This window comes from Arachis hypogaea, chromosome 1, assembly GCF_003086295.3.
Source record: "Arachis hypogaea cultivar Tifrunner chromosome 1, arahy.Tifrunner.gnm2.J5K5, whole genome shotgun sequence".
Lineage (NCBI taxonomy): Eukaryota > Viridiplantae > Streptophyta > Magnoliopsida > Fabales > Fabaceae > Arachis > Arachis hypogaea.
This window is the reverse complement of record NC_092036.1, coordinates 1581746-1594260: the sequence shown is the minus strand read 5'-3', so window position 1 is coordinate 1594260 and position 12515 is coordinate 1581746. Positions and strand designations below refer to the sequence as shown.

At 33.4% G+C, this 12515-nt stretch overlaps 1 protein-coding gene across 4 annotated transcripts; it reads left to right on the top strand.

The window, feature by feature from the left end:
* Positions 1-2941: 2941 nt before the first annotated feature.
* On the top strand, positions 2942-10027 carry LOC112789595 (uncharacterized). Of its 4 annotated transcripts, none has more exons than XM_072235000.1 (8): positions 2942-2957; positions 5899-5944; positions 6292-6420; positions 6782-7780; positions 7903-8016; positions 8759-8941; positions 9043-9260; positions 9474-10027. In XM_072235000.1, the coding sequence occupies exons 4-8, from the start codon at positions 6875-6877 to the stop codon at positions 9823-9825; spliced, it is 1773 nt and encodes a 590-aa protein (XP_072091101.1). In that variant the 5' UTR covers positions 2942-2957; positions 5899-5944; positions 6292-6420; positions 6782-6874; the 3' UTR covers positions 9826-10027. The 4 variants fall into 4 exon arrangements, with proteins under 4 accessions (XP_072091101.1, XP_025687337.2, XP_029150405.1 ...); XM_029294572.2 differs by lacking the exon at positions 2942-2957 and adding an exon at positions 4338-4799; XM_025831552.3 differs by lacking the exons at positions 2942-2957; positions 5899-5944 and adding an exon at positions 4261-4799.
* The last annotated feature ends 2488 nt before the right edge of the window (positions 10028-12515 follow it).

Sequence of the window (12515 nt, the reverse complement as noted above, 5' to 3'; positions counted from 1 at the left end):
TCTCCATGACCACATTGTCCACCTCTCCGATCGCTTCCTTCAGCTTCTTCTCCGAACTAATGTTCAGTAATCACTTTAGTTTCCATATGAGCGGCAACGGCGACATTGCTCGTTGTAATAGCTTGGATGCGGGGTCGAAACTGTCTGCCAACTTGGACTCCGAAAAAGAAGAAATGTAGCACTCGGTGTCTATTTCAAATGAGAATTTGCATATGATGTCGAAGGAAAATCTTCTCATGATGTCCTAATGTCCAACAATCTATATTGCTTGTCGGAGAGTGGAGAAAGGCGTGTCATTGGAGTAGTTGTGGAACTTGGTCTTGAGGATGTCGTGGACGTTGTCGGGGTTGGATGTGATGTTATCAAAGACGTGAAAGTTGATGGTTTTGGTGGGTGAAGTGCAGAGGAGGTGGATGTACCAGTCACAAAGATTTAGGAAGTGTGTGGTCCATGACATGTTGAGGTAGGTGCGACACATATGACAATTACACCACAGCTTAATCTTGGAGTTAAAGAGGAGGAAGGAAAAGATGGAAAAAAAGACTGTGAAGGTGAAGAACGAGAGTATAAATGTTAGGGTTATGCGAGATATTATAAAAATTGGGAAAAAATAGTGTCGTTTTCGAATAAAGGGGTCAGGGATCATTTTGTCCCTTGTTAGAGTTGTCAATGATCATTTTGTCTCATGTTAGAGTTTTCAGGGACCATTTTGTCTTCCGTTAGAGTTGACGAAGCCAAGGACCTAAGTGACTGACAGAATTAATTGTTAGGGACCAATCGAGTAATTAATTTTAGTTGGGGACTAAAATGTCTAGTTTAAAATTCTTTGAGAACCAAAATGGATATATACTCAAAATTTTAATTATAAAAAAATTAATTAAGAGATATAACTAATATATAATAGAAACCAAATTATCAATATGAATATTTAAATAAAAAAATAAACTTGAAACTTCGTAATACAACACATTTTTATTTTAAATTTTCAACTTGTTCCTTCTTATATTATCCATTTAAAGAAAGAATCAATAATTATTAATGAATATATAATAAAAAATAAAATGTAATCAACTAGATTTTATTTTATTCTTTTATAAAAAAATAATTAAAAAACAAATATAATATAATTAAATTAGATTTTACTCAATTTGTTGGTTTAGAACTGAATTACAGAAATTTAAATATAATAAAAAATAATAAGATTCTTTTTATAAACTTTAAATTTTTTTCATAAACTTTAAATTAATGTCATAGTTTCTCATTTTTATTAACTTCACAGTTTTTTCATCTCTTTTTTCCCCTTCAATGTATTTATATTTTTTCTTTTTTTTTTCGCCCTATAACTTAGCTTTTTCCATTTTTTGTCCACGTTGTCAAAGGCCCAAAATAAAAATTATGGTTAAAACATGAAAATTATCTCATTTATTTTAACGTAATTCACATAAGGGTATTCTTAAAATGATTCTCACAATAATCAATTATTTCACATATTAACCTTCTATTTATAGATCAATTTTTAGTTATTATTGGTCATTACTATTTTGGTCACCAAAAAATTCATCTACCTATAAAAATATATTTTTTCAATTTTTTTAACAATTAAAAAAATAAAATATGATTTCTAACTCTTCAATACTTCTTTTTTATTTTTTCTGAATTTTACTTATAAAATTAATAATACAAGATCATATTTTATTCTATTAATTATTAAAAAAATGAAGAAAATTCATTCTCCTCTCTATAAAGCCCATTACACACACAATTGCACCATATTCTCATTTTCAATGACACTATCAAAAACTCTAGGTAGATGGTTTAGAGTTTAGACTGCAAACTCATAAACAATATTAATTACAGACTTTAATTTGAGCCTTAAAAATATGTTTGAGAATTTAACCTTTTACAGATTGGGCATGTATAACAAATTTCAGACCAGTCAGAAGATTAAAAGGAAATATTTCACCCAAGTATATATTGAATGAGAACATACAAGAAGTTGATCACAATAAGTACCAGAAAACATTGTTTCTCTGACACGCACGAAGGGTATAAAATATGTTTCAAAGTCGATATTGATAATTTAATATTTTTTTATATAATAATATTGCATCTTTTTTATAACTCACAGATAAAATCGAATATCTATAGGTTAAAAACAGATAAATTAAAATTGAAATATTTTCAATTGTAGATAGAATTAAAGTTGACTCAAAATCTTATCCTATCTTAATAACATGGTCATATCGATTATATTATCTTTTTTATTTTTTAAGGTATTAATATAATTATCAGATTAGAGTATTAAAATTGTTATTATATAATTTGTAATATTTGTTTTTAGGGATAAATATTGTTTTGGTCCCTTATGTTAAGGGTCGGAATCGAATCCGTCCCTGATGTATCTTTTGATTTAAAATCATCCTTAACGTGTTTTTTTTGTATTAAAGTCGTCCTTTTGTAAAAAAAATTATAAAATAAAAAAATAACACGTTTTGGGGGGGGGAAGGGAGGAAACGCGTTTTTGGATAGGGCGAAAGGAAATGCGAAGGGGGGAGGGGAGGGATCGGAGAGGGGGAAGGGGAAGGGGGGAGAGGGGACGGCGCCGGCGAAGCTTGGAGTTGCCGTCACCGTCGCCGGAAGAAAGAAGAAAGGAGAGGGGCTACGACGGGGGTGAAGAGAAGAGGGGAAAGAGAAAGGGAGCGCTGGTGGATGGGAGGACCGTTCATGCATGCTTCTGCAGCCGTGGAGTGCGTCACCGGGAAGAGGAGCATGACGCGAGGAGGGCGGCGCGCAAAGGAGAGAGAGAGAGGGATTCGAGGCTGAGCTGATCCGTGCATGCTCCGTCGTCGATCCGCGGGTGATGGGTGGCCGAGGAGAGAGAGGGATCCGAGGGTGGAGTGCGTCGCCGGTCCTCGGACGCTCCGTCTCCACCGCTGGAGATGGGTGGCCAAGCACCGGTGATTTTGCATATGCTTTTTCTGCTTCTTCTTCTGCTTCTTCTTCTGCTGCATCTGCTTTTGCATCGGCATCTTCTTCTTCTGCATCTGCTTCTGCTTGAGTTTCTGTTTCTGATTCGATAACTGCCTCTGCTTCTACATTTGTGATTGCCTCTGTTTCTGATTTTGATTTGTTGTTTTTTTATTTGGTTGTTGAATTTGGGTTGATTTGTTAAATTTTTTATTTCTGGATTTGTTGAATTGATTTTTGGATTTGTTGAATTTGTGAAAGACACTTGGTTCTTGCAGGGGAATTGGTTACTTTCTGCACTATGAGACCTTTGTTTTTGTGTGGATTTTGATTTGAATGGATTTTTGGTGTGTTAACTGGGTTTGCTTTCAGTGTACTGCAAGTGTAACTGTTAGGTGTTTGTGGAATTAGGGATTTCAAGTGGAATTAAGTGTTTGTGTAACTGGGTTTGCTTTCAAAGATGATTGAAGATCATGATGTTCGTGGTAGTGAAAGGAGAAGAGAAAGATTGAAGAAAAGGTGCTGGTGGTAGTGGAGGGTATTTTTGTTCAGAAAAAATTAAAATGACGATTTTAATACAAAAAAACACGTTAAGGATGATTTTAAATCAAAAGATACATCAGAGATGAGTTCGATTCCGACCCTCAACGTAAGGGACCAAAATAATACTTATCCCTTATTTTTATATATGATGATGATAATAATAATACTAATAAATACAAAAATAACTACTATTTTTAATGTGACAATCGAAGAAAAATTATATACTCTATTATTTTTACTAATTTACTTAATTTAAATATTAACTTTTGAAATGTTTTTTAACGAAGTACTTCAATATTTATAATTATAAATAAAATGTTTGAGATATTTTTAAAAAATTTATTTCATAATATTTTTATTTTTAAAATGTGATGATATGTTAATCTCATCATGGATATTTGATACCATTTACCGTTAAACATTAAATAATTTATAATAAGAATGTATTCAAGAAAATTATTATCTTCTCTTTTTTTTTTTGTGGTTAACAAAAATATTGGTCTAACATATAGAAAAAAAAAGGGAAATGGATTCTCATTTCAGGTCAGTTTGGACCAACTCAAGAAAATTGGGCTGTTTCGGTCAGACCCAATGACAAATAAAAAAAAATCCGGATAGTGTAATAAATTCCTGACATGATTTTGAAAATCGGACCGAATTGATCGGTCGAATCGGTCCAATAACGAACCGACAACATTACCGGTTCGATTAGATATGTAAAATCGTTAATAAAAAAATTGGTGAAAAACCGTTGAATCAGTTGAAAACCGGACGGCCGAACCGGGACCCGGCCGGACACATAAACGGAAGCTCCTTCGTTTCTTTCTCCCTTTCTCCCTGTCTTTCTTTCATAACTCAACCCAAAAACCATAGCACTGTAAGCCTACGCCACCGCTGCAAGGAGTGGCATACTGCCGCCATCCGTCGCACTCAAAGTTCGCCGTCCGTCCGTCTATCTAGCTTCCCTCGTGCTCAAAGTCTTCAACTCCTGTTCGCTGTCACCAATCGCAGCTGCTTCCTCCAGCTCGGCGTCCGTCGTCTTTGTCTGCTCAGCCGCGCTTCCGCCGCCGTTTGTTTGCCGTTCACGTTCGCGTCTTTGTTCAGCCGTCGTCTTAGTTCGCGTTGTTCGCCGTTCACGTTCGCTCGGCGTTCACCGTTCGCGTTCACTCGCCGTTCACCGTTCGGGATCGCATTCGCGTTCGTCTGGAAGCCACGTTGCTCTGCTTCAAACTCTGCGACCAACCCGCACACTCCACCTAGCCGTTGAACTGCTCTCTTTTGTCGCCGCCGTGAGTTCCCTAAACCCGCGACCAGACAATACGCTCACACAATACCAATACTCTGCTTAAAGCTCTGCAACTTCTGATTTCTATTACAATAAGTAACTTTGATTTGTTAGTGGTTTGGATTTTTTTCAGACTAAATTAAAGTATACAATAGTTATGTTCTCTTCTCTATCACATTGATATTAAGCTTTGAATTCTCTTATTTCGTTTTAATTTTACCGCACTCAACATGTTTGATGAAATGCTTTAACCATATTTCCGGTTGGTTTTATAATTTCTAGCTGTTAGAAACTTAGTAAGTTGATTGCATGTGAAATTAGAATAATTGGATCTTAGTAATTAGGAAATTTTAGCTGCACAAATAGCATCTTTGCAGAAAACTATTAGCATTATGATTCCACTTGCATTAGTGTTCTTCTAGCAAATTTTAACTGTTATTGTGAACTTTTAATTTGCTAATTGTTCTTATATTGTTGTTGTTCAGTTGTTCTTCTGTTATTTTATTTTTTTTTTCTTTTTGTTGTGATTTTCTGTTCTTGAACTTGATAAGTTGATAATTTGCTAAATTGTTGGGCTGCTGTTGTTTTAATTTGCTAAATTGTTAGGTTACTGCGATTTAATTTGTTGGATTTTCTATTTAGGTCTTGTTCTTGTTTATTTGCTAAATTGTTGTTGTGTATTTATTGTTGTCTTTGAGATTATTGCTGGATATTGGTGATCATTGATTTATTATATGCTTCATGTTTTCATTGTTTTCTTCTTCTGAAGGAAAAAAATTTTGTTTTCATTGTTTTCTTGATTGTTTGTTTTGTTTCAGAAATCAATTTTTTTGTGATCAATGCTCAAACTCTGAATGCTGTTCTGCTGGTTTTACTGTGTTTGTTTTGTTTCAGAAATCAATTTTTTGTGATCAATGTTCAAACTCTGAATGTTGTTCTGCTGTTTTTGTTTTGTTTCATTTCAGAAATCAATTTTTTATGATCAATGCTCATACTCTAAATGTTGTTTTGTTTTGTTTTAAGGCTGTGTTTGGAAGAGGTGATTGACTTTTGAGTGTTGTTTTGTTTTTATTTTAAGGCTGTGTGTTGTGTTAAATTTGTAGGAAATTCTGAGGTTTATAAGAATTAAGAAGGAAGACTATTTCAACGGTATTACTCTGTTGATTCTGGTCTGCTACAAGCTTGAACATTGAATTGAAGAGAAAAACGCTTTATTATTTCATCATTGGCCTATTTATGGCATTGCATATCATTGTAGTTTGTTTATTCATAGAACTAGTTGTTTATGATCCCCTTTTGAAGTAAAAAAATACAGTAGCAGAGTGTTTAGAACTAGTTGCTTTATTCATTGAATTTTTATAGAATCAAGTGTTTATTATAAAACGGTTTTTTCGGTTAAACCATAGTTGAATCGATTGAACCAATGAACCAGTGAACCAGTAACTAAAGCGGTTCGATGAATTCCTCATCTTCTTCACTCCCGCATCTTCTTCCAGGGTACATGAAATTGGGATTTATGGATCTCAACTTCTTGCTTTGCTGCTTCTGCCCCTTCATTCGCCGATTTTGAGCAGCACTTCGTGACGTCACTCTCCAGCTCTGCTCTTGGCCCGTCACTGCTTCGTGTACGTCTCCACTCTCCTTCTCCATCACATCTTTTTCAGTTCTCACAATTGAGTTACCCTGTTAGTCTGTTTGAATTGTTTATGGTTGTTACCAAGTTTGTTGTTAGTAACTTGATATTGTTGATGATTTTGGCTGTTAAGAATTTTAATTGTGCATGATTAGAGTTAAGTTAAGGATTTGAATGCATTTGTTGTAACCTGTACTACTATTTTAATTTACTATGTGCTTTGTGGTGAAATTGTTAATTTAGAATGTTTATATTCGGCTAAATTTACTTAGACTTGTGACTATGACAATATTACTAGAGAAAGTCATAGGTCCTTAAATCATGATTTCCTCCTCCTGAATTGCAATTATCAGAGACGTCTGTGGTGTGCCTCATTTTTCTTTGGACCTGCAAGTTGCCGTGCAAACTAGAGATGCTGCTTTGATGAACTTGAAATTGATGTGAGCATGTTGTCTCAGTTGTGGCCTCCCCATATTCACACAGCCTCCTTTCTCTTGCCTGAGCTTCCCCGGCCTCATCATTTTCTTCTGCTGTCGAGCAATGCATGTAGACGTACTCCTACTTTTCACTTTCGATTAGAAAGTAGAAGACGACCAAGGCCAAGACGAGGCAGCAGCATTTGTTGTTGTTGTGGTTCTGCCTCTGAGTGGGAACTTAAGGAAGCAGGTATAGCCGTGTCAACTTTCCTTCAAGGATTAGGGGTGTCAGAGGAGGAGTCCTTATCCATCGCATCCAAGTCACCCTCTTACTCCAACATGTTGGTGGAGAGTGTCAGGGATTTGGACCAACACTCCATGTGGAATTCCGATTCGGCCTCCTTGGGCTTCAGGGAAAAGCTTCTTCACATTGCGTCCCTCAAAGGTGACAATGGAAAACTCCCTTACTTTGAGAGTCTCGGCTTCACTCTTTCTTCATCTATCGCCCTTGCTAGGTATCTCTCCTCTCAGAACCTCCCATCCCTCATGCACAAGGTTGCATCCATCAAGGATCTCTTCTTTTCTCATCAAGCTGATCACCTCCTCATCAACAACATTCGTCGCATGATGCTCCACCTGTCCATTCCAATCGACGATGATCTACAGCATACTCTCTCCTTCTTTGAGAAGCTTGAAGCCAGGCGTGGAGGCTTAAATGTCTTTCTTTCTGACAAAGACACTGCCTTCCGCCATTTGATTGATTCCTTTCCTCGTTTACTTTCACTCTCACTGGATAACCACATCGTTCCTATTATCGATTTTCTCCACAATATTGGAGTTCCCAGAGTTCACATCACAACCATAATACTCTCTTTTCCGCCTATTCTGTTCTGGAATATTCAACTCCTTAAAGCTAGACTCCTCGCCTTGAAACAGGTATCCTCCCATCCATGTTGTTTATTCCTTTTTTCTCGAGTCTATTCCTTTCCTTCCATCCTCTTTTGGCACCATGACTACTTTCGACCAAGTTTTAATTGCTATAATATATGCTTTTACAGATTCATCTGGTGGATAAAGATTATATCAAGTTGTTGAGCAGATATCCTTGGGTTCTATCTACAAGCATTCAAGAGAACTATGAGGAGGTTCATGGATTTTTTCTTTCTGAGAAGGTATCATTTTGTAAGGCCAATGCTTCTCTGCCTATTGATATTATATGCATTGTGACTTTATCTTTTTGTAAGTTGAGCTAATATTACTCAAATCAAATAGGACTTTAGTTTGAAGTGGTGTTTCCCTAAACATACTCTATAGCGAGACCAAAAAATTTAAATTGAGTAAGATACCAAACTGAAATAAACCCGTTGCATTGTACTTTACAAGTTAAATATCCTTTCTTAGCATCATAAATCACAACCATGTCAATGCTGTCAAAATTCCTAGTTGGCATACACTCTAGTATGATGTGCTATTGCAGTGTTTTAGGTGAAAGTTTTAGGCATCAAGTTAACCAATATCTGACCTTTTAGGATTTTACAAGTTGCTGGTGGTATGATTAATTCAAGAAAATATGGTAAGAACTTTTTCAAAAACTAATTATAAAATTAATTAGTACTTACCAGATTTAATTTTGTGTAGTTGTTTCTTTAGGATCTTCATAATTATATCAGATTATGTGGAGTTTTTTAGCAGTATGTCATATCCACATGATTTTGGCTGGTTGCTTGATCCTCTTCATGCCTTATTATGAATTGAATTTGTTGAATGCCTATGTGCTTGTATCCATTGATGCTAGTGATACTTGTTTTATGGATGAGTTAGTAGGTACTTGAGTTAGATATATTTGATTAGTATGAGTAGAAAATTTATTTGTTGAAATACTAGACTAGTAACGAAAGGAATGCTTCATTATAGGTTAGAAAGATATGTATTGACTCTGCAATCAGAGGCCAACCATACCTATTGGGTTGTTCAACTGGCAAGCTGAAGTCGATGCTGGATCAGTTGGCTGATCTTGGAGTTAAGGGAAATAAGTTAGATAGGGTTATTGCTAGAAGCCCGCAGCTACTATTGCGGAAGCCCAGAGATTTTCTACAGGTATTTCTCTTTTTTCTACGGTCACGCGTGCTATATGCATGTCATTGTTCTTTAGTTTTATATTTTCCAGTTAAGAAGCTTGTGTTCCATGTTGTCTGCAGGTTGTTCTGTTCTTTGAAAATATGGGCTTGGATAGAGAAATTGTTGGGAGAATTCTTTCTCGCTGCCCAGAAATTTTCGCTGCCAGCATCAATAAAACTCTTAAGAGGAAGATTGAATTCCTTTCTGGGGTTGGCGTTTCGGAAGCATATCTTCCTGGGGTAATCAGAAAGTATCCGGAATTACTTGTAACGGACACTGATAAAACCATACTACATCGGTATTGTCCTCATCAATTTAGTCTTTTGTCGATTGTTGTGTTCCAGTTTATGATTGAACAAATTGAGATTGCTTGATCCGCATATAGTTGATCCTACCTAGTTGAAAAAAAATTAGTTGTTGCTATCATTGTTTAATGTTGTTCTATAGTATCATAATTGTATACCTCCCACATTCTCTATATTTTCATAAGTTCATCTGTGATGTTCTGCAGGCTGATGTACCTGATGAAGTTAGGACTTTCGGAGAAAGAGATTGGGTTTATGGTGCGCACGTTTTCTCCGCTCTTCGGGTACAGTATAGAGGAGGTTCTGAGGCCAAAAATAGAATTCTTAGTGAAGTCGATGAAGAGGCCGGTACGAGAAGTTGTTGATTACCCTCGGTATTTTAGCTATTCATTAGAAAAGAAGATAAAGCCAAGATACTTTGTACTCAAGGGAAGGCATATTGAATGTAGCTTAAAGGATATGCTGGGAAAAAATGATGAGGAATTTGCTGCAGAATTTATGGGTGTGGGTCTTGGAGGGATGCTTGACCCTCCTCTCTCTTCTGAGAATGTGTTGTAAGTATCATACATCCTTCCCTAGTATTTTTTTTGGGAAATTCATCTCATTACAAATAGATTCTTTAAGGGGCATAAAATGTATATTCCACTAATTTTCAATTGCATAAACTATCACATTTGAGATTTTTAGAAGCAAAGAGTTGTTAAGTTAGAATATCAAAATTTGGTTGTCTTATTCTTATATAATATCATGTTTAATTCAATGAAAGCAATATAGGTATAGAATCCATAGAATCCACTGCTACGGTGCTTAAGCATTTGATCAAATATATTGGAATTAATAATTTTTGCAACATCGGGTTTTTGTGGTGGTTTTGGTTGTGAACCTCTGTTTGGGCACAATGGTCAACAATCTTCTGCTGTGGTTGTGGCACCAGGCAGCAGCAATAATTCTAATTTGAAGTTTCCTATTATTTTTCTTTTGGAAGTACACAGAAGACTAATGTTTTGGATGGTGATGAATCAATATCATTAAGATAATAAAGGTATTATAAGTGAGTTATGTTAGGATACTATTAATAGAAATCTATTTTATTTAAAATTTATAAATTAAACCTATTTAATTTATAGTTGATATTTTTTTATTTCTCAAGATGGGCTGCTTCCACCTTTTCAAAAGAAGAAAAATATGTCACTATCAAAAGCTTAAAATTATTTTTGAAAAATTATTTTTTTTCATATAATTTTTTTATTTAAATTTCATGATATTTTAATTTGATGGATATTTCAGGTTGTTTACTCTTAAAAATTAAATAGTTTACAATAAGAATATCTTCTTCAACATATTAAGGGTCCGTTTGGAAAAATTTAGAAGTAATTTTTTTAACTTTTGACTTATGAAAAGTAGTAGTATTAATGTCTGGTGTAATTTTTAAAATTAAATTGCAATTTTCTAAGAAGCTATTTAGGAGTTTATAGAGAAGTTAAAAAAAATAACTTCTCTCATAATATTTTTATTTTTTATTACATTTCTATAAAATAAATATTTTTAGAGTTAAAAATTCAAATACAAAATAACTTATTTAGAAATTATTTTTAACAGAATCATTTATTGTTTAAGTTATTTTATCAAGAAGAATTTAATTAAATTGATTATCTAAATTAGACCTAAATGATTTGAGAGGTTTAATTGAATTATCTAACATTTATGATATTATCTTTACTTAAAAATATTTTCAATAGAAGTAATCAACATAAAACCAACACATTTCAAACTTCAAAGTGACAACTCACAAGGCATCGAGACTCGTGACTCAAAAATCTTTGTTCCTTTCTGGAGAAAGGGTAATAAAAAAAAAGGAGCGATTTCTAAAATAAAATACACGATCAATAAGAAAAACTTTTTACATGAATAATTATATTTTACATTATTATAAAATAATTAAAAAAAGAGAGAATATATAATGAACTTTTTAAAAAATAATCGTAGAATGACTTAGAGAAAGGATTTTATTATGCCCATTAAACCCTTAACCCCTATTGGGGCGTTGACCAAATATCATTTGCTTTATTTCTTCCTACTAAATAAGAGTGATTATATGTTTACGAATTAAATATTATAAGGATTATCAAATTGATCGACGAATAAACAGATGTGTTTTTCTATTAGGGGCGGCTCCTCTTGATTAAGGGGTGTCGTCACCTGATTATTATTGCTATTATTATTTTTTATTTTTTATTTTTTATTTTTATTTTTTACTTAACTAAATAGCGAAATACTACAAATAGTCAAATATTAATATGTTGAACATGTATATCTATGACTTTGGTGTTTTGACTTTTTTTTTGGTGACTTTGGTGTTTTGACTTTTGACTGTGCATGTTCGTTTTCTTGTAAATTTTATATCTTATATATGTATTTTTAAATAAAATTTAAAATTGAAAGATTTATTTTGTTAGCTGTTAAGCTTGGCTGCCCCCTTAAAACAGGAAAAATAATTTAAAGGAGGATAAAATATTGTTATTGTTCTCAACATTTAATTTAGACTTGATCCTATATAATTCTTATCATCACAAAATTAGTTATAAACTTTTAAAGTTTCTGGCTTCGTTTAAAAATAGGGCAGAAAATCAGATTTCACAATTCAACTTTGAGAAATCATAACTAATTCTCCAGTTAATATGAAATCTTTAAAATTTGAATCTAAGCAACTATATTCATTATAATTCACTTTAACTTTTAATCTCATATTATTTCGATTACTATTGAATTATTGGTTCGCTTTTCAAAACTATTGTCTATCTCAAAAATCAAATTTCTAACAAAAATTTAGCATTTCAAGATTCAACTTTCAATACCTCTCAATCCATTTCAAAACAATCACCAACCAATTTTACCACCATTACAATATATCTAACAACCAGTTCAAGAGTAATCAACCAATATAATCCATTAAGATTCAATATTTTCAACAATTATTTGTCAAACAATTCACAATCCACATAATCAATCAATTACTCACAATAATTAAATCTATTTGCAGTTATTCAATAAACTTTATAGGCATTCTTAAATTAAAATCATTTAAAATTATTAAAAATAAAGTTTAATTAAATTAAACATTAAAGAATTTCAATACATTAGAGATAAAAGGTACAATTTATACTTTATTGTATATATATCATTTTTTTCCTGCAAGTTTATGTACTAGTCATTCTACAAATATTTCATTATGAGTAAAAAATTTTAAG